Here is a 24,317-nt window from a genome sequence, read left to right on the forward strand (position 1 = left end):
GGAGGATTGCTTGAGCCCAGGAGTTTGAGGTTGCTGTGAGCTAGGCTGATGCCACGGCACTCACTCTAGCCAGGGCAACAAGGTGAGTCTGTCTCAAAAAAAAAAAGCAAAACAAAAAAACAAGTCCTCCAGAAAGTTTGGAGGCTTGATCTCAACTGGGAGCCATTATCACAGGTTGCGGGAGGGTTAAACACGTTACTGAGGCGCAAACGCTCGGAGCGGCACAAGCGCCACCATGGCTGTGCGTGCGACTGCCCAGGACCCCGGCCCCATGGGCGGGGGGAGGGGGGGTCTAGCTCTGTCCCCTGGCCCTGCCTGGCGGGAGCACCGGTTCTGGTTTCTGCACGACCGAGGCCTCGTGTCCTCTCCCTGTGGCAGATGACAGTGCGCTGGGCCTCGTCGCCGTGTCCCTGATAAAAGGTCATCGCTTCAGTGGACAATGGGAAAGGTCGGGTTGCGGGCGCCGTGGCCGCCTCCCCTGTGCCCGGGGAGATAAGGAGGTCGCTCGGCTTCCTGCGGGCAGGGCAGGGGGGGCCCCCCCAGCGATGTATAAATGGGGGGCCGGGCGGCGGCAGAGAGACCGACCCACTGCCGAGGCGAGGCGGCGCTGTCCGGCATGGCCAAGCGCGCGCTGTCCCCGCTGCTGCTGCTGCTGGCGTGGCTGCTGGCCGGGCAGCTCTGGCCGGGCGCCCAGGCCCGGGCGGCGCCCTACGGGGTGAAGCTTTGCGGCCGCGAGTTCATCCGGGCCGTCATCTTCACCTGCGGCGGCTCCCGGTGGCGGCGGGCAGACACCCCGGCCCAGGACGCCGTGGCTGGTAAGCAGGTGCTGCAGGAGGGGACAGATGGCTGGACGGGACCCAGGACCCAAGGACAGAAATGAGAAGGGTGGCTGGAGGACCGGGTCCCTGCCCTACGACACCCAGCAGGTGACACCCGCCCAGCCTTGAGGCCACACCAAGGGCTCAGCAGGGCAGGGGGCTCAGTCCAGGCTCAAAGGGGACGACGGTTGGGGGGACAGGAGACCTGGTCCCGTGAGGGGCGGGGGCCTGGCCAGAGCACACATGTTCATGCCAAGGAGACTGAGGAGGAGGAGGGTGGGTGGATGTGAGGTTGGACCCAGGAGACACCCTGCCTGGGTTGAAACAGAAGCTCTACAATTCATAGCTGTGTGCTCCTGTGCAGGGCCTCTGCCCACCCGTGCCTCAGTGGTCTCTGCTGGAAAATGGGTGTGATAATAACATGACCCACCTCATGTGGTTGCCGTTAAGCCAAATAAAGAAGTTAATCCGGGCCGGGCGCGGTGGCTCACGCCTGTCATCCTAGCACTCTGGGAGGCCCAGGCGGGCGGATCGCTCGAGGTCAGGAGGTCGAAACCAGCCTGAGCAAAAGCGAGACCCCGTCTCTACTATAAATAGAAAGAAATTAATTGGCCAACTAATATATATAGAAAAAACGAGCCGGGCATGGTGGCGCATGCCTGGAGTCCCAGCTACTTGGGAGGCTGAGGCAGGAGGATCACTTGAGCCCAGGAGATTGAGGTTGCTGTGAGCTAGGCTGATGCCACGGCACTCACTCTAGCCTGGGCAACAAAGCAAGACTCTGTCTAAAATAAAAGAAAGAAAAAAAGAAGTTAATCCGCTAAAACACATAACATAGTGTCTGGCATGCAGTAAGTGCTTGATAAAGCATCAGTGCTATTTTGCATGCTTATAATGAGCCAGACATTGTTCTAAGATTTTTATGGGTATTAACCCCTCTATTCCTTATAAAACTTGAGAAGGTAGGGGTTATTATTCTCCAAACTTTGCAGATAAGGAAACTGAGGCTCAGAGAGGTAAATTCGGTTGCTCAAGATTATAGCTTGGAGAGACTAGATTCGTACTCAGTCAGCCCAGCTCCCAAATACTGGCTCTTAACCACCGGGTCCTCAATAAGTAAAGAGTAAGGGGAAATAAATGTCAAGACAGGAAAGTCAAGGTCAGTAAGGTTGTGTCATCTGCCCATTAAAGCTGGTGACAAAGTTTTAATCCAGGACTGAGTGAAATCAAAACTTTGGACCACGAGGCTGTATCACAAAACAGAGAAGTAGCGGGACCAGCCAGGAGCCAGGACTCTGGGTGTGGCGGAAGTTGGGCCCTGAGTACTAACTCTCCTCTTTTTTCTTTTTTCTTTTTTTTTTTTTTTTACAGAGGATGCCTTCCCAGGTGCAGACGGCGACGGCCTGGCCGGCGAGCTGGATGAGGCTGTGGGTTCCAGCGAGTGGCTGGCCCTGACCAAGTCTCCCCAGGCCTTCTACGGGGGCCGGCCAAGCTGGCGGGACACTCCGGGGGCTCTTCGCGGTGGCCGGGACGTCCTGGCCGGCCTTTCAAGCAGCTGCTGCAGGTGGGGCTGCAGCAAGAGCGAGATCAGCAGCCTCTGCTAGCTCCGGGCTGGGCGGCTGGGCGCACCGGGACCCACGTCCCCAGCCGGGCCTGTCGTCCCCTCGCACACCCGTCCATCGGAGGCCGGGCGCTGGGGGGTCCCGCACAGTCCCCCCATCCACTCCCAGTCCCCACCTTCAGCCAGCCGCTCCTGACCCCGTGTCCTGCGCGGGCTGTGTCCCCTGCCTGGCCAAACCCGCAGTCCCTGGCCCTGACTCCTGGCCTCTCCCCAGCGCAAGCCAGGCCCCTGCCTGGCCTCCCCGCCCCCCCATGTGTGTCCCTATTCTGCCCAAGCGGGCCACGCCGAGACCCCTGCCGACCTCCCCAGCCCAAACTGCGGCCTCTGTCCCCTCGGCAGCCCAAATCAGTCCACCCTTTGCTCGCTCCCTTTTCCCTGCCTTCCAGCCCGGTTTCCTCCCCCCTTCCCCCGCCAGGTGGCCCGAGGGTGGCGGCAGGCCCCCTAACTTCCTCTGATCACCTGAGAACCCCACGCGTCCCCAGCAATAAAAATCCCAAAGGACTTGGCAGAGTCGCGTGTGTGTCGTGGTCGCAGGGGGTGGGGGGGGCCGGGATTGAGGGGAGCTGGGTGTCACCCTCGGAGCCGCCCCGCCCCCAGTGTCCCCAGCCGCGGCCCTCCCCCCTTTCCGGCGCGGGGGAGGGGCGGGACGGCGCGAGGTGCGGGGGCGGCTGCAGGGGCGGCCGGGCTTCCCGTCGTCGCCCCGGCGCGGGCCGGAGGAGGAGCCGCGCAGGGCGGCGGAGCCCGCGGGACCGGCGCGTGCGGGGCGGCCATGCGGGGGGCCCGCGTCGCCCCCGACCCGCCGCGGCCCGCGCTGCGGCTGCTGCTGCTGCTGTCGCCGGTGCTGCTCGCGCTGCTGCCCGGGACGCGGCCGCACGGTGAGTTCGGGACCCAGACGGCGCCGGCGCCCCGAGGCGCGGACCCCCCCCCCGCCCCGGTGAACCCCGAGTCTGCGGAGCGCCCGGCTGGGGGAGAGGGGGGGACAGACTCCGCTCTGAGCCTCCCCGGGGCGGGGACCCCCCCAGGTGAACCCCGAGTCTGCGGAGCGCCCGGCTGGGGGAGAGGGGGGGACAGACTCCGCTCTGAGCCTCCCCGGGGCGGGGACCCCCCCAGGTGAACCCCGAGTCTGCGGAGCGCCCGGCTGGGGGAGAGGGGGGGACAGACGCCGCTCTGAGCCTCCCCGGGGCGGGGACCCCCCCAGTGAACCCCGAGTCTGCGGAGCGCCCGGCTGGGGGAGGGAGGGGGACAGACGCCGCTCTGAGCCTCCCCGGGGCGGGGACCCCCCCAGTGAACCCCGAGTCTGCGGAGCGCCCGGCTGGGGGAGAGGGGGGCACAGACGCCGCTCTGCGCCTCCCCGGGCAGGGACCCGGGCGACGGAAGGGGTGGGCATGTGGCCGGCAGCGAGTGGGACATGCGGGCGGAGGGACCGGCGCGCTGGGCAGGATGTGGCCGGCAGCCCAAGGCCGGGTGTGCCCGAAGCCCGGGTAGGGGTGCCCGCGCGTCTGCGCACGGGGCCCCGCGAGGCCCTGCGCGACCGTCTCAAGTGCAGGCAAGCCCAGGTGGGGGGGGGGGGTTGCCGGCGGCGCGCGCGGGGGGGGGGGCGAACCCCCTTCCCTGAGCCCCTCTGCCTCCCCCTCCAGGCAGCCCCGGAAAACTGCAATGCTACGGAGCGGGGCCCTTGGGCAGCTTGAACTGCTCCTGGGAGCCTCTCGGGGACCTGGGAGCCCCGTCCGCGCTGCACCTCCAGAGCCAGAAGTAGTGAGTACAGTGACGTGCACTGGGGAAACTGAGGCCTCGGAGGTGGCCGCTCAGGTCTCAGACTGCTCTGGTTGAAAAGATCCACTCTCGAGCCCTTGAATTCTAGGTGCCTTCATTTCCATGCTGTGTGATCCTGAGCTAGTCACTTTCCCTCGCTGAGCCCCTGTTTCGTCCCCTAATAAAATGGCAGTAATAGGTTGGGCTCGGTGGCTCACACCTGTAATCCTAGCACTCTGGGAGGCCGAGGCAGGAGGATCGCTTGAGTCCAGGAGTTCGAAGTCACAGTGAGCTATGATGACACGGCTGCATTCTAGCCTGGGCAACAGAGCAAGATTCTGTCTCAAAAAAAAAAAAAAAAGTCTCAAAATGGCAATAATAATGGAACCTGGCTTCCAGGCTAGACTCTGAGGATTCAAAGAGTTAGGATCTTGACAAAGATAAAATGCTTAATAATGTGAGGCTTTAAAAAAAAAAAAAATTGCTGTGTGACCTTAGGCAAGTAGCTTAACCTCTCTGAGCATATGAAAAGCTCATTCAGTCTGGTGCTAGGGCTGCTGTTATGAAAAAGGTAGGCCTGGCTCTTGCCCCCTATGTTCCTTTATAATGAATCATACCTGAAAACTCATAATTTCAAATTATACTGAGGGAAGAAAGTAAAAAGATCAACAAAAGATAGGAACATGGCATAGGCATGCTGGGTTTTTTTTTTTTCCTTATTGGTGGTTAAAACACACATAACATTTATGATCTTAACCATTTTTAAGTCTAAGTTCAGTGGCATTGAGTGCATTCACGTGGTGCCGTCATCACTACCAGCCGTCTCCAGAAGGGGGCCTAGCTTTAATCCGTGCAGGGGGGGAGTCAGAGAGGCCCCCCCTTTTTTATTGATGAAGTAAAATTCACGTAACATAAAATTAACCACTTAGAGTATACAATTCAGGGCCAGGTGGTGGCTGCACCTGTCATCCCAGCACTCTGGGAGGCCGAGGCAGGAGGATCGCTTGAGCTCAGGCGTTCGAAACCAGTCTGAGCAAGAGAGAGACCCCGTTTCTACTAAAAATAGAAAAATTAGCCAGGTATGGTGGCGCATGCCTGTAGTCCCAGCTACTCGGGAGGCTGAGGCAGGAGGATCGCTTGAGCCCAGGAGTCTGAGGTTGCTGTGAGCGAGGCTGACGCCACAGCACTCACTCTAGCCTGGGCAACAAAGCGAGACTCTGTCTCAAAAAAATAAATAAATAAATAAAATAAAGTATACAGTTCAGTGGTATTTAGCACATTCGCAGTGTTCTGCAACCACCCCTTGTATCTGCTGGCTCCAAAACATTTTCCTCATCCCCAAACAAAGCCTCTACCAATTAGCAGCCACGCCCCATCCCCCCCCCTCCAGCCCCTGGCAGCCCCCGATCTATTTTCTGTCTCTGTGGATTTCCATGTTCTGAACATTTCTTATAAATGAAATCACACACTCTGTGGCCTTTTGGGTCTGTCTTCTTTGACCGGGCAATAATGTTTCCAAGATTCCTCCACGTGGAAGCTTGGGTCCGAACTTCATTCCACCTTACTGTTAGCAATGTTCTGTCATCTGCATATGCCACCGTCCAGTCAGCTGTCCGTGGACATCGGGCTCTTCCCACCTCTTGGCCCTTGTGAACAGCACCGCTATGAACATGTGGGTACAAGTTTTTGTTCAAGTCTCTGGCTTTCAGTTCCTTGGGGTAAATATTCAGAAGTGGAACTGCCAGGTCATATGGGAATTCAGTGTTTAACCTCTTTTTTTCATTGTCAATTGACAATTTCTTTCTTTCTTTCTTTCTTTCTTTTTCTTTTTTTTTCTTTTTTTTTTTGAGACAGAGTCTCACTTTGTTGCCCAGGCTAGAGTGAGTGCCGTGGCGTCAGCCTCGCTCACAGCAACCTCAATCTCCTGGGCTCAAGCAATCCTCCTGCCTTGGCCTCCCATGTAGCTGGGACTACAGGCATGTGCCACCATGCCTAGCTAATTTGTTTTGTTTTGTTTTTTGTGGGTTTTTTTTGAGACAGAGTCTCACTCTGTTGCCCAGGCTAGAGTGAGTGCTGTGGCATCAGCCTAGCTCACAGCAACTTCAAACTCCTGGGCTCAAGCAATCCTCCTGCCTCAGCCTCCTGAGTAGCTGGGACTACAGGCACGCGCCACCATGCCTGGCTAATTTTTTGTATATAAATTTTTAGTTGGTCAATTAATTTCTTTCTATTTTTGGTAGAGACAGATTCTCGCTCAGGCTGGTTTCGAACTCCTGACCTCGAGCAATCCTCCCACCTCGGCCTCCCAGAGTGCTAGGATTACAGGTGTGAGCCACCACGCCTGGCCTAATTTTTTGTGTATATATATATATTTTAGTTGGTCAATTAATTTCTTTCTATTTTTAGTAGAGCCGGGGTCTCACTCAGGCTGGTATCGAACTTCTGACCTTGAGCAATCCTCCCGCCTCGGCCTCCTATAGTGCTAGGATTACAGGTGTGAGCCACTGCACCCGGCCGCCAATTGACAATTTATAATTGCATACACGTATAGGGTACAAAGGGATGTTATAATTTGTGAATGCAATGTGGAATAATTAAATCAAGCTAATTGAAATCCCATCAGCTCAAACGCTTCACACTTTCTGTGGCGAGGACATTTGAAATGTCCTCCTCAGCAACTTTGAAATGTACAATATTCTTAACCATATTCCCCACACCGTGCAGAACTCAACACGGAAAAACCACATTCCTGTGTCTAACTGAGGGTTTATGCCCTTTGATCATCATCTCCCCCAACTCTCTGCTTCTCTGAGTTGAGATGTTTTAGATTCCACGCGCGCATGAGAACGGACAGTGCCTGCCTTCCTGTACCTGATCTGTTGCATTTGGCGTGATGTTCCCCAATCCCACCCATACTCTCACAAGTGACAGGGGTTCCCTTCCGTCTCAGGCTGGATAGTATTCCATTGGGGTATATACACCACTGTTATTTAGTTATTTATTTATTTTTGAGACAGAGTCTCACTCATTGCCCAGGCTAGAGTGAGTGCCGTGGCGTCAGCCTCGCTCACAGCAACCTCAATCTCCTGGGCTCAAGCGATCCTCCTGCCTCAGCCTCCCGAGTAGCTGGGACTACAGGCATGCGCCACCATGCCCGGCTCATTTTTTTGCTATATATATTAGTTGGCCGATTAATTTCTTTCTATTTATAGTAGAGCCGGGGTCTCGCTCTTGCTCAGGCTGGTTTCGAACTCCTGACCTTGAGCAATCCGCCCGCCTCGGCCTCCCAGAGTGCTAGGATTACAGGCGTGAGCCACCTCGCCCGGCCTATACACCACTTTTATTTTTTATTTTATTTTATTTTTTTTAAGAGACACTATCCCCTCGGGCTGGAGCGCAGTGGTGCTGTTATCAAGATCTGCAACCTTGGCCGGGCACGGTGGCTCACGCCTGTAATCCTAGCACTCTGGGAGGCTGAGCCGGGAGGATCGTTTGAGGTCAGGAGTTCGAAACCAGCCTGAGCAAGAGCGAGACCCCCTCTCTACTCTAAAAATAGAAAGAAATTAATTGGCCAACTAAAAACACATAGAAAAAAATTAGCCGGGCATGGTGGCACATGCCTGTGGTCCCAGCTACTCGGGAGGCTGAGGCAGGAGGATCGCCTGAGCCCAGGAGATTGAGGTTGCTGTGAGCTAGGCTGATGCCACGGCACTTACTCTAGCCTGGGCGACAGAGTGAGACTCTGTCTCAAAAAAAAAAAAAAAAAAAGATCTGCAACCTTGAACTTCTGGGCTCCAGCCATCCTCCGGCCTGAGCCTCCTGAGTGGCTGGGCCTCACACACCACCCTGCCCGGCTAATTTTTGTGTTTTTTTTTTTTTCTTTATAGAGATGGGGGGAATCTCAACATGTTGCCCACGCTGGTCTCTAATTCCTGGCCTCAAGCGATCCTCCCACTTCAGCCTCCCAAAGTGCTGGGATTACACGTGTGAGCCACCACACCTTGGCACCATATTTTTTTTTTTTTACCCATCCATCTCTTGAAGGAAGTTAGGTAGCTTTCATAACCTGGCCATTGTGAATAGTGCTTAGGTAAACTCGGGAGTGCAGGCTTCTCTTGGAAAAACTGATTCAAAATTCTTTTGGACAAATACCCAGAAACGGGATTGCTGGATCATATGGTAGTTCTATTTTTAGTTTTTTGAGGAAACTTCCCACTGTTTTCCATAATGGCTGTACTAATTTACATTCCCGTCAACAGTGTACAAAGGTTCCCTTTTCTCTACATGCCCTGCCAGCACTACAGTTGCCTTTTGTCTCTTTGCTAAAAGTCATTCTATGACAACACATGTGAGACCATAGCTCATTTTGACTTTAATTTGCATTTCCACAGTGGCTGCGCCAGTTTGCATTCCCACCACCAATTTCTCCACATCCTCACCAACACTTGGTCTTTTGGTTTGTTTGGGTGTTTTTTATTTATTCATTGTTTTAGAGCCAGGGTCTTGCTCTGTCACCCAAGCTGGAATTCAGTGGTGTGATCGTAGCTTGCTACAGCCTTCAACTCCTGGGCTCACTCAAGCAATCCTCCTGCCTCAGCCTCCCAACATCCAGCTAATTTTTCTTTCTTTCTTTCTTTTCTTTTTTTTGAAAGACAGGGTCTCACTATGTTGCCCAGGCTAATCTCGAACTCCTGGCCTCAAGTGATCCTCCTGCCTTGGCCTCCCAAAGTGCTGGGATTGCAGGTGTGAGCCACTGCACCTGGCCTGTTTGGTTTTCTTGTTTGTTTGATGAAAGTCTTGGGGGTGGTGTGGGTGAGAGCGTACATGTGTGAGTGAGACTCTGTCTCACTCTGTCACCCAGTCTAGAGTACAGTGCTGTCATTATAGCTCACTGCAGCCTCAAACTCCTAGGCTCAAGCGATCCTCCTGCCTCAGCCTCCTGAGTGGCTGGGACTACAGGCAGGTGCCATCACACCCAGCTAATTTTTCTTGTTTTTGTCGAGATGCAGTCTCACTCAGGCTGGTCTCCAACTCCTGACCTCAAGCTATTCTCCTGCCTCAGCCTCCCAGAGTGCTGGGATTACAGGCGTGAGCCACCACACCAGGCCATTAAAAAAAAAAAAAAATTAGAGACAAGATCTCCCTATGTTGCCAAGGCTGGCCTTGAACTTCCTGGGCTCCAGTGATCCTCCTGCCTCGGCCTCCCAAAATGCTGTGATTACAGGCCCGAGCCACCCTCACCCAGCCCAGGCCTTTATTCAAATGTCTCTTCAATGAAGAGAACTTTTCTGACGCCCTCCCTAAAATAGCAGGTACATCCCCCTCTTATACCGCCTGACCTGGCCTCAAGGATGTATTTATGTGTTTGTCACCTGTCTCCCCCACTGGAACACCACCTCCAGAGAGTGAGTTCTTGTCTGTTTTGCTCCTACTGCTAACCCCAGCTTCTATTTTTTTTATTTTTTTATTTAATTTTTAAATTTTTAAGGTTTTTTTTTTTTTTTTTTTTTTTGAGACAGAGTCTCACTCTGTTGCCCAGGCTAGAGTGCCGTGGCATCAGCCTCGCTCACAGCAACCTCCAACTCCTGGGCTCAAGCAATCCTCCTGTCTCAGCCTCCTGAGTAGCTGGGACTACAGGCGTGCGCCACCATGCCCGGCTGATTTTTTCTATATATATTTTTAGTTGGTCAATTAATTTCTTTCTATTTTTAGTAGAGACGGGGTCTCGCTCTTGCTCAGGCTGGTTTCGAACTCCTGACCTTTAATGATCCTCCCGCCTCGGCCTCCCAGAGTGTTAGGATTATAGGTGTGAGCCACCGCGCCCGGCCTTAACACCAGCTTCTAGAACAAGGCCTCACACCGTACATATATATTAGCTTACCGAACAGTTGCATAGATGCTACTGTGCCTGTATACAGTAGGTGTTCAGCAAACATAATAACCGATGCTCAGTTAACGTGTATGCACTTGATGTTGCTCTAAACACATTCCATTTATTATCTAATGCTCCCCCTCCCCTATTCAGCCCCTTCAGCAGGTACTTTTATTGCCCTCATTTTGTAGATGAGAAATTGAGGCACAGAGACGTTAAGTCACTTGCTCAAGGTCACACAGCTCTGAAGCAGCAGAGCTGGGATCTGAACCCAAGCAGAGCAGGCTGTGGCCACTCTTGTCGGTTCGAGGGGTTGTGCTCCTGCAGCTCTGGGCCCGGCTCGATGTACACCTGCCTCACCCCCGCCTCTCTCTGCAGCCATTCCAGCAGAACTCAGACCGTGGCCGTGCCTGCCGGGCAGAGCTGGGTGGCCGTCCCCCGGGAGCGGCTCACCATGTTTGACACACTCCTCGTCTGGGGGACCAGGGCAGGCCAGCCTCTCTGGCCTCCCGTCTCCGTGAACCTGGACACCCGGAGTAAGATGGCGGGAAGGTGGGGCGCTGTGTATGGGGTGGGTGCTCTGGGGGGGCCCAGCTCACCGCACCCCGGTCTTCCCTGCCCCAGTGAAGCCAAGCGCCCCCCGGCTGGGCCCCGACGTGGACTTTTCAGAGGATGAACCCCTGGAGGCCACTGTCCAGTGGGCCCCGCCCACGTGGCCCTCCCATAAAGTGCTGATCTGCCAGTTCTACTACCGAAGATGCCGGGAGGTGACCTGGACCCCGGTGAGTGCCGGGGAGCCTTTTCCCCCCAGCCCTGCCTGGGGCATCATCCTCAAATGGGAGACCCAGCCCAGGGCTCATGCCAAGCCTGCCCCTGGAGTCTGTCTGCATGCCAAGTGTTGTTAAAATTTTCCTCCCCAAATCATCTATTAGCCGGGCGTGGTGGCTCATGTCTGTAGTCCCAGCTACTCGGGGGGCTGAGGCGGGAGGATCGCTTGAGCCCAGGAGATTGGAGCCTGCAGTCAGCTATGATGACACCACTGCACTCCAGCCTGGACAGCAGAGCAAGACCCTGTCTCAAAAAAAAAAAAAAAAAAAAATCTCCATCTTATACTTGGGAAAGCTCAATCTCAGAGAAGTTAAGCAACTTTCCCAAGGTTACACAGCAGGAAAATGGAAGACAAATCCAGAACCAGGGGACCCCAGAAGGAGTCCAACACTTAAGGGCACGACAGGAAGTTGCATGTATCATTTCCTCTCATACTTCATTGGCCAAGAACCTAGTCACATGGTCTCACCTGACTGCAGGGGCACACTGGGAAACGTAGTCTTCGTTCTTTGCGGCCATCTTCCCAACTAAGGTGTGCAGGTTCTATTAGCAAAGGAAGAAGAGGAGAGTGGATACTGGGGGTGATGGCCTGCCGTGCTTGCGGCTTTTGATGCAGCACCCCACCCTATATGAACAGAGTTATTGGCTGGGCGCGGTGGCTCACGCCTGTAATCCTAGCTCTCTGGGAGGCCGAGGCGGGCGGATTGCTCGAGGTCAGGAGTTCGAAACCAGCCTGAGCAAGAGCGAGACCCCCGTCTCTACTATAAATAGAAAGAAATTAATTGGCCAACTAATATATATAGAAAAAATTAGCCGGGCATGGTGGTGCATGCCTGTAGTCCCAGCCACTCGGGAGGCTGAGGCAGGAGGATCGCTCGAGCCCAGGAGTTTGAGGTTGCTGTGAGCGAGGCTGACGCCACGGCACTCACTCTAGCCTGGGCAACAGAGTGCGACTCTGTCTCAAAAAAAAAAAAAAAAAACAGTTACTGTCATTGTGATTGTTCATGCAATTCAGAGCAATGCTGAGACGCAGACGTGGGAATCTCACCACCGGGGTATGATGAATCTCAGCTCCAGCCCTTCCAGCTCTGTGACCTTGAGCAAGTCACCTCCCCTCTCTGGGCCTCAGTTTACGCGACTGTAAAACGGGGTCCCTAACACAACTCACCGCCTCCTGCTCTCCCTGGCGCACAGAGTGGCCAACCTGTCTCTGATTGCCCGGGACTGAGCCAATTGCAAGACTGAAAGGTCCACGTTCTGGAACTGCTGCCCCGCCCCCCGGGTCCTGGGCGAGCCCAGAGTGACAGCGGGTCACTGTGCTGCTCCATGGGTTCCAGTGCCCTCAACCCAGCCCCTGGCCCCGTGGCTTTCCCCTGTCCCTCCCCCAGCTGGAACCAGAACTGAAGACCGTCCCCCTGGCCCCCCTGGAGGTCCAGGACTTGGAGCTGGCCGCTGCCTACGAGCTGCGGGCCCGCTGCCGCGTGGAGCGCGAGCAGGACCTGTGGGGCGAGTGGAGCCCCGTCCTGTCCTTCCAGACGCCACCCTCAGGTGAGCAGCCCCGAGCTCGCGCCCGGCTCTGCCCCGCCCGCCCCTCCTGGAGGTCTGGCCCTTCACATCCCTCTCCCTCCCCCTGTCCTCTTCCTTGCCAGCCCCGAGAGACGTGTGGGTGTCGGGGGACCTGTGCGGGGCTCGTGGCGGGCAGGAACCCCTGCTTCGTTGGAAGGTGAGCTGTGGGGACCGCCAGCGATCGCTCCTCCGCGTGTGTCAGGAAACCCCTGTGTGACAATGGCACCAGCAAGACAATTAACCGCGCCACCCTCTCGAGGTTGCTTTAGGTCCCAGGGGGCTGCTCAGACAGGTGTTAGCAGAGCCACCCGCATGGAGCAAGCCGCCAGCAACGTCAGCTACTTTTTTTTTTTTTAATTATTATGGGCACATAATCGTTGTATATCTTCACTGTTAGCCCGAGAGATCAGAGACACGAGGATGGGCGTACTATCCCAGGAGTTGGGGCGAGAGATACAAAAGTCTGCATGCAAGATTGGAACTCGGCTCCCCAAAATACACCGCAGAGTGCTAAGAGCTTGGGTGCTGCTATCAAAAAGGGCAGATGAGCCAGGCACGGTGGCTCGCGCCTGTAATCCCGGCACTCTGGGAGGCCGAAGTAGGAGGATCGCTCGAGGTCGGGAGTTCGAGACCAGCCTGAGCAAGAGCGAGACCCCTGTCTCTACTATAAATAGAAAGAAAATTAATTGGCCAACTAATATATATAGAAAAAATTAGCCGGGCATGGTGGTGCATGCCTGTAGTCCCAGCTACTCGGGAGGCTGAGGCAGCAGGATTGCTTGAGCCCAGGAGCTGGAGGTTGCTGTGAGCTAGGTTGATGCCACGGCACTCACTCTAGCCTGGGCAACAAAGCAAGACTCTGTCTCAAAAAATAAAATAAAATAATAAAATAAAAACAAGGGCAGATGAGGTTGCAGTGAGTCCTCACTGATCCCGATCTGCTGAGTAACTACCATGTGCCAGGCGCTGCCCCACTCGGGCTCTTAGTAAGTGTGGCAGGGACAAAACGACAGGGCCTGTCCCTTCTTGGGCCACACAATCTAATATCACTAGTTTTTTTGTCTTTTGTTTTTTTGAGACAGAGTGGAGACTCTGTTAACCTGGGTAGAGTGCTGTGGCATCAGCCTCGCTCACAGCAACCTCCAACTCCTGGGCTCAAGTGATCCTCCTGCCTCAGCCTCCCGAGTAGCTGGGACTACAGGCATGCGCCACCATGCCCGGCTCATTTTATACACACACACACACACACACACACACACACACACACACACACATATATATATATATTAGTTGTCCAGCTAATTTCTTTCTATTTTTTTAGTAGAGACGGGGTCTCGCTCTTGCTCAGGGTGGTCTCAAACTCCTGCGCTCAAAGGATCTGCCTGCCTCGGCCTCCCAGAGTGCTAGGATGACAGGTGTGAGCGCCCGGCCCATTCATTGGCTTTTAAATAGTAATTCTCAGCCCTGGTGCCTCCACCTTATAACACATACTGTATAAAACCTGTTTACTACACTGAAATGAAACCCGTAGATAATATAATCAAGGTATACATAGGTTTGAAAAAAAAAAAAGCATGTTCTTTTTTTTTTTTTTTTGAGACAGTGTCACTTTGTTGCCCAGGCTAGAGTGCCGTGGCGTCAGCCTAGCTCACAGCAACCTCAAACTCCTGAGTTCAAGCGATCCTCCTGCCTCAGCCTCCCAATAGCTGGGACTACAGGCATGCGCCACCATGCCCGGCTAATTTTTTATATATATATTAGTTGGCCAATTAATTTCTTTGTATTTTTAGTAGAGACGGGGGTCTCACTCTTGCTCAGGCTGGTCTCGAACTCCTTACCTTGAGCAATCGGCCCGCCTCGGCTTCCCAGAGTGTTAGGATTACAGGCGTGAGCCACTGCGCCCGGCCAAGAGCATGTTCTAATGGAAACATTAAGTGGAAAATAAAGAGGAAACAAGGTTACTACATAGTGGCAAAAAATTCAGTTCACCAGGAAGATACAAATACTAAACCTATACGTACCTAATAACATAGCGTCACAATACAGAAAGCAAAAATTTACAGAACTACAGGAGAAATATATGAATCCATAACTATTGTGGGAGATTTTAACATAGCCTTCTCAGTAATTTTATAACAGGCACATGGAAAACAAATAAAGATCTAGAAGATTTGAACATGTGGTTAACAAATTTAACTTTACATAGGAAGCACTAGAACACGCATATACACACACAGAATTATTCACCAAAATCATCCACATGTCAGGCCACTGAGCCAGTTTCCAGGGACTTCAAAGGCACATTGAAATATTCCTTAATCAAACACAGGTTGGGCTGGGAATGGATAACAGAAAAACTGCCTAGAAAGTCCTCATATGTTCAGGATATTTGAAAATCCAGTGAGTATTAAAACCAGGTTCCAAAAAGTATTTGTATTTATACATAAAAAGGAGTCTGGCTCTGGAATACGTTAAGACGATTAGATAGGTTTTTCATCTACACAAGGAGTTTCCAGTAAGGATGACATTGAAAAGTCACAAAGGATATAAAACAATTTCTTGTTTCCGGGACAGGGTAGCATCCCTGGCTCCTGCTCTTCAAATACCAATCATCGAGGCCACCAAAAATCCCCGCAAGTTTTCTCGAAGCCCCTTGGAGGGTGTTGGCTTTTTTGGCTACAGATAACCGCTCCTCTGTATAACAAACGGATTTTGAATTCCCTAAGAACTGCACAGGAGGTGGACTAGGGACTCAGGCACACAATTTAAGGGGGTGCCAAAAAACTCACTATTCAAGATAAATAATATATATATATATATATTTTTTTTTTTTTGAGACAGAGTCTTGCTTTGTTGCCCAGGCTAGAGTGAGTGCCGTGGCGTCAGCCTAGCTCACAGCAACCTCAAACTCCTGGGCTCAAGCGATCCTCCTGCCTCAGCCTCCCGAGTAGTTGGGACTACAGGCATGCACCACCATGCCCGGCTAATTTTTTCTATATATATTAGTTGGCCAATTAATTTCTTTCCATTTATAGTAGAGACAGGGTCTGGCTCTTGCTCAGGCTGGTTTGGAACTCCTGACCTCGAGCAATCCGCCCGCCTCGGCCTCCCAGAGAGCTAGGATTACAGGTGTGAGCCACTGCGCCCGGCCCAATAAATAATATTTTAATGCAGTAGTTTTAAAAAATTAAATCAGCAAACTAGAGGAGTTCAAGGACCAGATCTCCTGTTTTTGTAAACACAGTCTGATTAGAAACCAGACTGATGAGTTAACTTGCAAGAGTGAGTGTTTATAATTAAAGTATTATTCATTCACGCTAGATTTAGGCTGAGATGCACAGAGGGGGTCACACAAGTGCAGAATTGGATCCTGTCTTTCTTTAAGATTTTGATATTTTGGCCAGGCACAGTGGTTCAGCCTGTAATGCTAGCACTTTGGGAGGGAGGTGGGAGAATCACTTGAAGCCAGGAGTTCACGACCAGCCTGGGCAACATAGCGGGACCCCATCTCTACAAAAAAAATTTTAAAATGAGCCGGGCATGGTGGTGCATGCCTGTAGTCCCTGCTACTCGGGAGGCTGAGGCAGAAGGATCACTTGAGCCCAGGAGTTTGAAGTTGCTGTGAGCTGTAGTGATGCCATTGCACTCCAGCCCAGGCAACAGGGTGAGACCCTGTCTCAAAACAAAATTTTGCTATTTTGTTTGTCATGGATGTTTGCATTCATTCTGATTTCTTAAAATACTGCATTAAAATATTAATTATCTCTGTGACTACTTTTTCAGTATCCCCCTGTTTTGAATTGTGCACCCAAAGTGTGCTGTCTCCCCAACCTCCCCCTAGTTTTGGCCCCGGAACCCTGTCTGAATCCCACCTCCACTGCTGAGCTCCTCTGAGGCTCAGTTTTCTCATCTCTAAAATGGAGCCAGCACCAGGCGCGGTGGCTCACGCCTGTTATCCTAGCACTCTGGGAGGCCGAGGCGAGAGGATTGCTTGAGGCCAGGAGTTCAAAACCAGCCTGGGCAAGAACGAGACCCCTGTCTCTACTATAAATAGAAAGAAATTAATTGGTCAACTAACGTATATAGAAAAAATGAGCCGGGGATGGTGGCGCATGCCTATAGTCCCAGCTACTCGGGAGGCTGAGGCAGGAGGATCGCTTGAGCCCAGGAGTCTGAGGTTGCTGTGAGCGAGGCTGACGCCACGGCACTCACTCTAGCCTGGGCAACAGAGTGAGACTCTGTCTCAAAAAAAAATAATAATAATAATAAATAAAATAAAATGGAGCTGGCCAATGGAAGATATTAACCCCTTCTTCCCGCGCCCCTCAGGGCCCGGGGCCGTGTGTGCAGGCGAGCTACAGAGTCTGGTTCGGGGCTGGAGCGCAGGAGGCGGGGCCGGAAGGAGTCGTTCCCTGCTGCAACCTGTCCATCCCCAGCTGGGCGGAGTGGGCCAGGGTGTCTGCCGTCAACGCCGCAGCCTGGGACGCTCTCGCCAACCTGTCTTTGGTGTGCTTGGGTAAGAGGCGGGGACTCTCCACACCCGCGTGCCCTGGCGGGGGCAGGAGGCGGCCTCCCCCGTGGGCAGCTACGTACCCTCCTCTTTAAACCCCAGCTCCGGGCTCTGGCCCCCGTGGCGTGGAGGCCAGCGGCGTCTCGGGGGGCACGGAGATGCTGGTCACCTGGCAACCGGGACCCGGGGAGCCACAGGAGCACGTGGTAGACTGGGCCCTGGACGGGGACGCCCTGGAGGAATTCAACTGGATCCGGCTTCCCCCGGGGAACCTCAGCGCTGTGTTACCAGGTGAGCCCCGGGACACCCGGGTTCCCAGCCCAGCCGCTAAAGGAGAGCAGACCGATGGGTGGACTTGCAGAGAGAGTTTTAGCATAAACGTGTCATTAATGACCGCCTGTTATATGCCAGGCCCTGTGCCAGGCACTGGCATGCAGTAATAACAGCGGGTGATGGCACGTACCATGAGCACGAAATCACCCAAACGGCCTTAAAAAGTAGGTTCCTATTACTGTCGTGCTCAGTGGACAGGTGAAGAAAGAGGCCCAGAGTGGTTCAGCAACTTGCCCAAGGCCACACAGCACGTAGGTGGGAAAGCCAGGGTTTGAACCCTGTAGTCATTCCTGGGGCAGGAATGTGTGCTACGGGGACAGTGAGGAGGCCAGTGTGGCTGGGCCATTGTGTTCGAGGGAGAGAGGGGGAGGAGGTGAACGCAGGGAGGGGACAGGAGGGCAAGCTGTGCAGGGCCTTGAGGGCCACAGGGAGGATTTGGGCTTTTAATCTGAGTGAGGTGGGAGCCCCGGAGGGTTCTTGAGCAGAGGAGGGGCAGGGCCTGACTCAGGTGTGCACAGGCACCCCCTGGCTGCTACGGGGGGGATAGACTGTGGAGACAGGGCAAAAGTGGCAGCCAGGGGACCCAGGAGGAGGCACCTGCTGTGGTCTAGGAGGGAAATAAAGGATGGGGCTGAACCGAGGTCGGGGAGAAGCTGGTGGTTCTGGCTGGGGACCCTGTGGCTACTCCGCATCTGGGGTGCTCGCCTCTGGGCAGCCATGCGGCGACATCCGGGGACTGGGGGTGTGGGGGGCGTCTGCCCGTGGTACAAAGGACTCGGGCGAGCGGTGCAGGCCTTGCGGGAGAAATTGAGGACCGAAGCTCAACGCCCAAAAGTATGTAGGAGCAAAGGAAGAGGACCCCCAATTCTGGGGAATTCCCAGCTGGGGAAGGCCACGCAAAACTAGGGGGTCCCAGGCCGGGCTTGGTGGCTCACGCCTGTAATCCCAGCACTCTGGGAGGCCGAGGCGGGAGGATTGCTCAAGGTCAGGAGTTCAAAACCAGCCTGAGCAAGAGCAAGACCCCGTCTCTACTATAAATAAAAAAGAAATTAATTGGCCAACTAATATACATAGAAAAAAAATTAGCCAGGCATGGTGGCGCATGCCTGTAGTCCCAGCTACTCGGGAGGCTGAGGCAGGAGGCTCGCTTGAGCCCAGGAGTTTGAGGTTGCTGTGAGCGAGGCTGACGCCACGGCACTCACTCTAACCTGGGCAACAAAGCGAGACTCTGTCCCAAAAAAACCCAAAAAAACTAGGGGGTCTAGAGGAGGGTTCCCAGGGAGCCTCGCTTACCCTCTGGGGGTGCCGTCCCTCCGTTGCCCGCTCACATCTCCACCTTCGCCGCCCCCAGGCCCGGGACTTTTTCTGGTCACTGAGGCACGGCGACTGCTGGAGCAGCAAGTTGGAGGGCTGGGGAATTAAGGGCCCTGAGGGCTGGCGGACACGCGCCCCGGCTCCCTCTCCCCGCGCAGGGTGGCTCTGCCGCCCCCAGAGGTCCCCGGCGGGAACCCAAACCCGGTCTCACTTCCCTGCTGCCCTCTTGGTGTCTTCTGGGGTCACCTCCCAGACAAACGACTTACACGCGAATCCCTATCTCAGGGTGTCCTTGGGGGGGGCGGACGCAATTGAACACTCCTACCCAGTGGGGGACTGGGTGGAGGGGACGGAAGCCATCCCTAACCGCTGTTTGTGTCTCTGCCGCCCAGGGAATTTCGAAGCGGGGGTCCCCTACCGAGTCACGGTGACCGCGGCTTCCGCGTGGGGCTTGGCGCCCGCGCCCCCCGTCTGGGGGTTCAGAGAGGAACTAGGTAACAGGTGTGGCTGGAGGTGGGGGGAGCGGCCGGGGCCCCCAGGCGGACTTGGACCCCAGCAGTGGCTTTCTCTTGCAGCGCCCGTGGCGGGGCCAGCGCTTTGGCGACTCCAAGACGCGCCCCCGGGGACCCCCGCCGTCGCGTGGGGCGAGGTCCCGCGGCGCCAGCTCCGGGGCCACCTCACCCACTACACCGTGTGCGCGCAGAGCGGAGCCCGGCCCGCCGTCTGCAGGCGCGGTGAGCCCCCCGCCCCCGGGCCCCCCGGGTCCCCCGGCCCCCTGGTCCCCCGGGTCCCCCGGCCCCCCGGCCCCCGGCCCCTGGTCCCCCGGCCCCCCGTCCCCCGGCCCCCGGCTCCCCGGTCCCCCGGCCCCCGGCTCCCCGGCCCCCGGCCCCCCCGGTCCCCCGGCCCCCGGCTCCCCGGTCCCCCGGCTCCCCGGTCCCCCGGCCCCCCGGACCCCAGTCCTCCGGCCCCCCGGGTCCCCGCGCCAGCACCTGCGCCCCTTTGGCCGCCTCTCCGCCCCGGGGACCGCAGGAGACGCCACCAATTCCCTCTCGGCTATCAATGTGATGGACTCTCATCTGGCCGTGACCCATACAGACTCCGATCTATATTTATTGACATTGAAAGATGCCTGTCCTATTTTATTAAATGAAAAAGATAAAAGGGTCACAAAATAACCCGTGGCGAGGTTCCCTTGTGGTAAAACCAGGCGCGGGACCTGAGCGAGGCAGAGGCACAAATACGAAATTCCCCCCCCCCCCAATGTCAACAGGCGTTGTGGGATTATTGTCATGTTTATTCCTTTTCCATACCCTTGGATATAGGCCAAATTTTTGTTCGGAGCACAAATTTCCTTTTTAAAAACATATCTTTTATTACTCTTTTGTTGGCTGATGACCAAAGTTATCTGTGCTTGTTAGGAAAACTAAGTCATTAAATAAACACTTCATCCAGAAGGTCTGCAGTCTCGAAGATACTGACAGTGCAGCTTCCAGAATTTTCCATGCACGTATTTTCCCTTTTTTTTTTTTTTTTTTTTTTTTTTTTTTGAGATAATCTCACTCTGTCACCCAGGCTGGAGTGCAGTGGTATCATCATAGCTCACTGCAACCTCCAACTCCTGGGCTCAAGAGACCCTCCTGCCTCAGCCTCCCGAGTAGCTGGGACTACAGGTGTGCACCACCATCCCTGCCTGTCGAATTTTTCCATTTTTAGTAGAGATGGGGTCTCCCTATTCTTCCCAGGCTGGTTTTGAACTCTTGGCCTGAGGCAATCCTTCTGTCTTGGCAAGAGTTCGACACCAGCCTGGGCAACATAGCAAGACCCCATCTCTACAAAAAATTAGCCAGGCGTAGTGGCACATGTCTGTGGTCCTAGCTACTCAAGAGGCTGAGGCAGGAGGAACGCTTGAGCCCAGGAGTTGGAGGCTGCAGTGAGCTATGATAAAACCACTGCACTCCAGCCTGGGCCAGAGAGTGAGACTCTGTCTCAAAAAAATTAATTAATTAAAAGAATGAATAACAATAAGGCCTAGTGTCTGTAGGGTGACGATAGTTTACAATAATATACTGTATATTTCAAAATGACTAAAAGAGAATAATTCAAATGTTTCTAGTATAAAAAAAGATAAATATTTAAGGTGATGGATAACCCAATTACACTGATTTGATCTTTACAATATACATGTTTTAAATTATCACATGGACCCCCAAAAATATGTACATCTATTCCGTATCAACAAAAACATTTTGTTAACAAATAAAGGACAAAGGACTGGAATAAAAAAGCAAATAAAAATAGTTCTGAGAGGTCTGAAGATCTTCCCCATGATGGGGTGACCCTCCCTTCACCGGTTCTTTGGAGGCGAGATGTTCGTTCTATTTTTTTTTGAGACAGAGTCTCACCCTGTTGCCTGGGCTAGGGTGCCGTGGTGCCAGCCTAGCTCACAGCAACCTCCAACTCCTGGGCTCAAGCAATCCTCCTGCCTCAGCCTCCTGAGTAGCTGGGACTACAGGCATGCACCACTGTGCCCAGCTAATTTTTTTCTATTTTTAGTTGTTTTGGCTAATTTCTTTCTATTTATAGTAGAGACGGGGTCTCGCCTTTGCTCAGGCTGGTTTCGAACTCCTGACCTCGAGCGAACCTCCCGCCTCGGCCTCCCAGAGAGCTAGGATTACAGGCGTGAGCCACCGCGCCCGGCCTCATTCATTTATTTATTTATTCAAACACATACTACCTTTGAGTGCTTACTGGGTGCCAGGCACTGATGCAGGTGTAGGGAATATGGCCCCTGGGGAGCTGATTTTCTGATGGGGGACTCACAGGCATAGACAAAGTAAATAATATCTAAGTAGTTTGTCAGATGGTGGTAAGTGCTGAGTAGAGAATGAAGCAGGGAAGGTGGGTGGTGGAGGGGGTGCAATTTTAAAATAGGGGAGTGTGGTCAGGGAAGGCCTCACTGAGGAGGTGACATTTGAGCAAAGCCCTAAAAGAGACGAGGAGGGAGCCGTGTGGATATCTAGGGGAGAGTGTTGCAGACAGTGGGAAGAGCACGTGCAAAGGCCCTGAGGTAGGCCTTCACCGCCTCCCCTACTTCTTGGGTTGTGTCTTTCAGTGAGTGGCAGCACGCGGAACGTCACCCTGCCTGACCTTCACTGGGGTCCCTGTGAGCTGTGGGTGATGGCATCCACCATGGCGGGGCAAGGCCCACCTGGTCCCAGCCTCTGGCTTCACCTGCCAGGTAGGGGATCTGCTCCTCTGGGCAGGGGCGGCGTGTGGCACCGTTACTACAGCTGTAGTGGTGGACAACCTTTTGACTTGGGGGGAGAATTATTATTATTTTAGAGACAGGGTCTTGCTCTGTTGGGGGCCATACTGGTGAGGGCGATGATTTTGTGGTTTTGATGGGAGGGGAAACTTGGCTTCCAGGAAACCCAAAATACACCCTCCCTGGGGACAATTAATTGGCTGTGGCTCAGGGGCAGTTTGATTCTGCTAAATGCTGCTGTGTGTTGTTAGGCAGTGTGTGTGAGTGGGGTTGTATTCGCAAGCCCCACCCCCACTCCAAGATGCCCCGCCCCGCCCACGTGTAAGCCCCGCCCACGTGTCAGCATTCCCTCGCCCCAGCCCCTGCCATCCGCCATCCGCCAGCCCCACCTGGCCCTTCTCCCTGGGAGCCACAAGTTCCCTCCTCCCTGCCCCACCAGATAACACGCTGAGATGGAAAGTTCTGCTGGGATTCCTGTGCCTTTGGGGCTTGCTTCTGCTGGGCTGTGGCCTCGGCCTAGCCACCCCGGGAAGGTGAGGTGTCACCTCTGCGGGTCTCTGCCCAGGTGGGGGGGGCAGCCGGGCTCCAGCTGAGCTCTACCCTTCCCCCCCTTGGAGGGAGGCCTGGGGCTCTGGAATGTTTATAGATCCTGCAACCCCAGCACGGCACACAGCAGGGGTGTCTGGCCACCTGGCTGCCCTGCCTTGACTCTTACCTGCTCGCCAGGTGCCGCCACCTGTGGCACAAGGTGCTGCCGAGGTGGATCTGGGAGAAGGTTCCTGACCCTGCCCACAGCAATTCTGGCCAGAGGCACATGGAGGTGAGCCCGAAGGCAGCTTGCAGGAGCCCTCCCGGGGGTTGGGGGGGCCGGGGAGTGGGTTATGGGGGGCCGGGGGCCGCATTTAAATCTCATCTCTTCCCAGGAGGTGCCCCAAGCCCAACCCACTGGGGACTTGCCCATCCTGGAAGTGGAGGAGATGGAGCTGCCACCGGTTTCAGAGCCCCCCCAGGCCCCCGCCCTGCTCGACTCCGGGTATGAGAAGCACTTCCTGCCCACGCCAGAGGAACTGGGCCTGCTGGGGCCCCCCAGGCCCCAAGTTCTAGCCTGAACCTTACCTCAGAGGCTGGGAGCTGCGAGCCAGGCGAGAAGGGTGCTCCCGTAGGCTGCACCCCCAGTCTTCTTGACAGATGAAGACACCGAGGCTCAGAGAGGCTGAGTCACTTTCCTGAGGACACCCAGCCTGGAAGATCTGGGATTCAAGGCTCCCTACAGAGAAGGGCCTGGCCCGGGTAGGGAACACACGGATGGATGAAGGAACACAGGAAATGGAGCAAGGAATTGAGAGTGGCAGCGGCCTCCCAAAATCTGTCCTTCTGCCTTAGCAGAACTGCATTTGTTTTTTTTGTTTTTGTTTTTTGTGTTTTTTTGAGACAGAGTCTCGCTTTGTTGCCCAGGCTGGAGTGAGTGCTGTGGTGTCCTACCTCACAGCAACCTCCAACTCCTGGGCTCCAGCGATCCTCCTGCCTCAGCCTCCTGAGTAGCTGGGACTACAGGCACGTGCCACCATGCCCGGCTAATTTTTTCTATATCTATATTAGTTGGCCAATTAATTTCTACTTATAGTAGAGACGGGGTCTCACTTTTGCTCAGGCTGGTTTCGAACTCCTGACCTCGAGCAATCCGCCTGCCTCGGCCTCCCAGAGTGCTAGGATGACAGGTGTGAGCAGAACTGCATTTGGGGTTGGGTGCAGCTAAGCAGGCCTGCAGTCCCAGCCACTCGGGAGGCTGACGAGGGAGGATCACTTGATGTCAGGATTTCAAGGCCAACTTGGGTTTCATATTGATGAAACCCTGTCTCTTAAAAAAAAAAAAATGAGACCAGGCTCGGTGGCGCATGCCTGCACTCTGGGAGGCTGAGGCGGGAGGATGGAGTGAGGTCAGGAGTTCGATACCAGCCTGAGCCAAAGGCAGACCCCCATCTCTACTGAAAATAGAAAAATTAGCCAGGCACCATGGCGCATGCCTGTAGTAGTCCCAGCTACTCGGGAGGCTGAGGCAGGAGGATCGCTTGAGCCCAGGAGTTGGAGGTTGCACTGATGCCACCGCACTATAGCCTCAAACAACAACGAAAAACTGCATCTGGGCACCATTCCAGCTGCCCTGTGGCTAGATGCAGCCATGGGCCGAGTTCTTGACAACAGAACTTGGGCAGAAGTGACATGTGCCACCTCTGGGACCTTTAAAACACTGGGTTGGGGCCCCTACACCTCTCGTCCCCTTCCTATGAGCTGAACATGCATGTGCATGTGTGTGATCTGGCTCTAGCCCCACCCCAGGGGAGCGCGGGGACAAGACCCCGGCAGGAACCTGAAGCCCTGAATGACCACGTGGATCAGAGCCACAGAGGCAAATAAACTTTCATGTTTTTGTAGCCGCT

At 54.6% G+C, this 24,317-nt stretch overlaps 2 protein-coding genes across 3 annotated transcripts; both read left to right on the plus strand.

Annotated features, from left to right (window-relative positions):
- The first annotated feature begins 601 nt into the window (after positions 1-601).
- Positions 602-2,869, plus strand: RLN3 (relaxin 3). The gene is made up of 3 exons (XM_012790371.2): positions 602-808; positions 1,781-1,786; positions 2,192-2,869. Exons 1-3 carry the CDS (start codon positions 617-619, stop codon positions 2,420-2,422), a joined length of 429 nt encoding a protein of 142 aa, XP_012645825.1. The 5' UTR covers positions 602-616; the 3' UTR covers positions 2,423-2,869.
- A 241-nt stretch (positions 2,870-3,110) lies between these two features.
- Positions 3,111-24,311, plus strand: IL27RA (interleukin 27 receptor subunit alpha). Of its 2 annotated transcripts, XR_012918871.1 has the most exons (15): positions 3,111-3,314; positions 4,077-4,194; positions 10,442-10,599; positions 10,688-10,845; positions 12,280-12,439; positions 12,541-12,614; positions 16,787-16,973; positions 17,070-17,258; positions 19,007-19,108; positions 19,190-19,348; positions 21,727-21,852; positions 22,319-22,412; positions 22,606-22,699; positions 22,803-23,325; positions 23,968-24,311. XR_012918871.1 is itself a non-coding variant. In XM_076001441.1 (14 exons), the coding sequence occupies exons 1-14, from the start codon at positions 3,209-3,211 to the stop codon at positions 22,986-22,988; spliced, it is 1,911 nt and encodes a 636-aa protein (XP_075857556.1). In that variant the 5' UTR covers positions 3,111-3,208; the 3' UTR covers positions 22,989-24,311. The 2 variants fall into 2 exon arrangements, 1 of the variants encoding a protein (XP_075857556.1); XM_076001441.1 differs by having other exon boundaries at positions 22,803-24,311.
- Positions 24,312-24,317: the final 6 nt, after the last annotated feature.

This window comes from Microcebus murinus, chromosome 4 (genome assembly GCF_040939455.1).
Source record: "Microcebus murinus isolate Inina chromosome 4, M.murinus_Inina_mat1.0, whole genome shotgun sequence".
Taxonomy (NCBI): Eukaryota; Metazoa; Chordata; class Mammalia; order Primates; family Cheirogaleidae; genus Microcebus; species Microcebus murinus.

Coding starts and splice junctions, on each gene's coding strand:
- IL27RA (XM_076001441.1), top strand. CDS start 3,209: ATGCGGGGGGCCCGCGTCGCCCCCGACCCGCCGCGGCCCGCGCTGCGG. Junction 12,440..12,540: donor CTTCCAGACGCCACCCTCAG/GTGAGCAGCCCC, acceptor CTTCCTTGCCAG/CCCCGAGAGACGTGTGGGTG. Junction 22,700..22,802: donor CTGGCCAGAGGCACATGGAG/GTGAGCCCGAAG, acceptor ATCTCTTCCCAG/GAGGTGCCCCAAGCCCAACC.
- RLN3 (XM_012790371.2), top strand. CDS start 617: ATGGCCAAGCGCGCGCTGTCCCCGCTGCTGCTGCTGCTGGCGTGGCTG.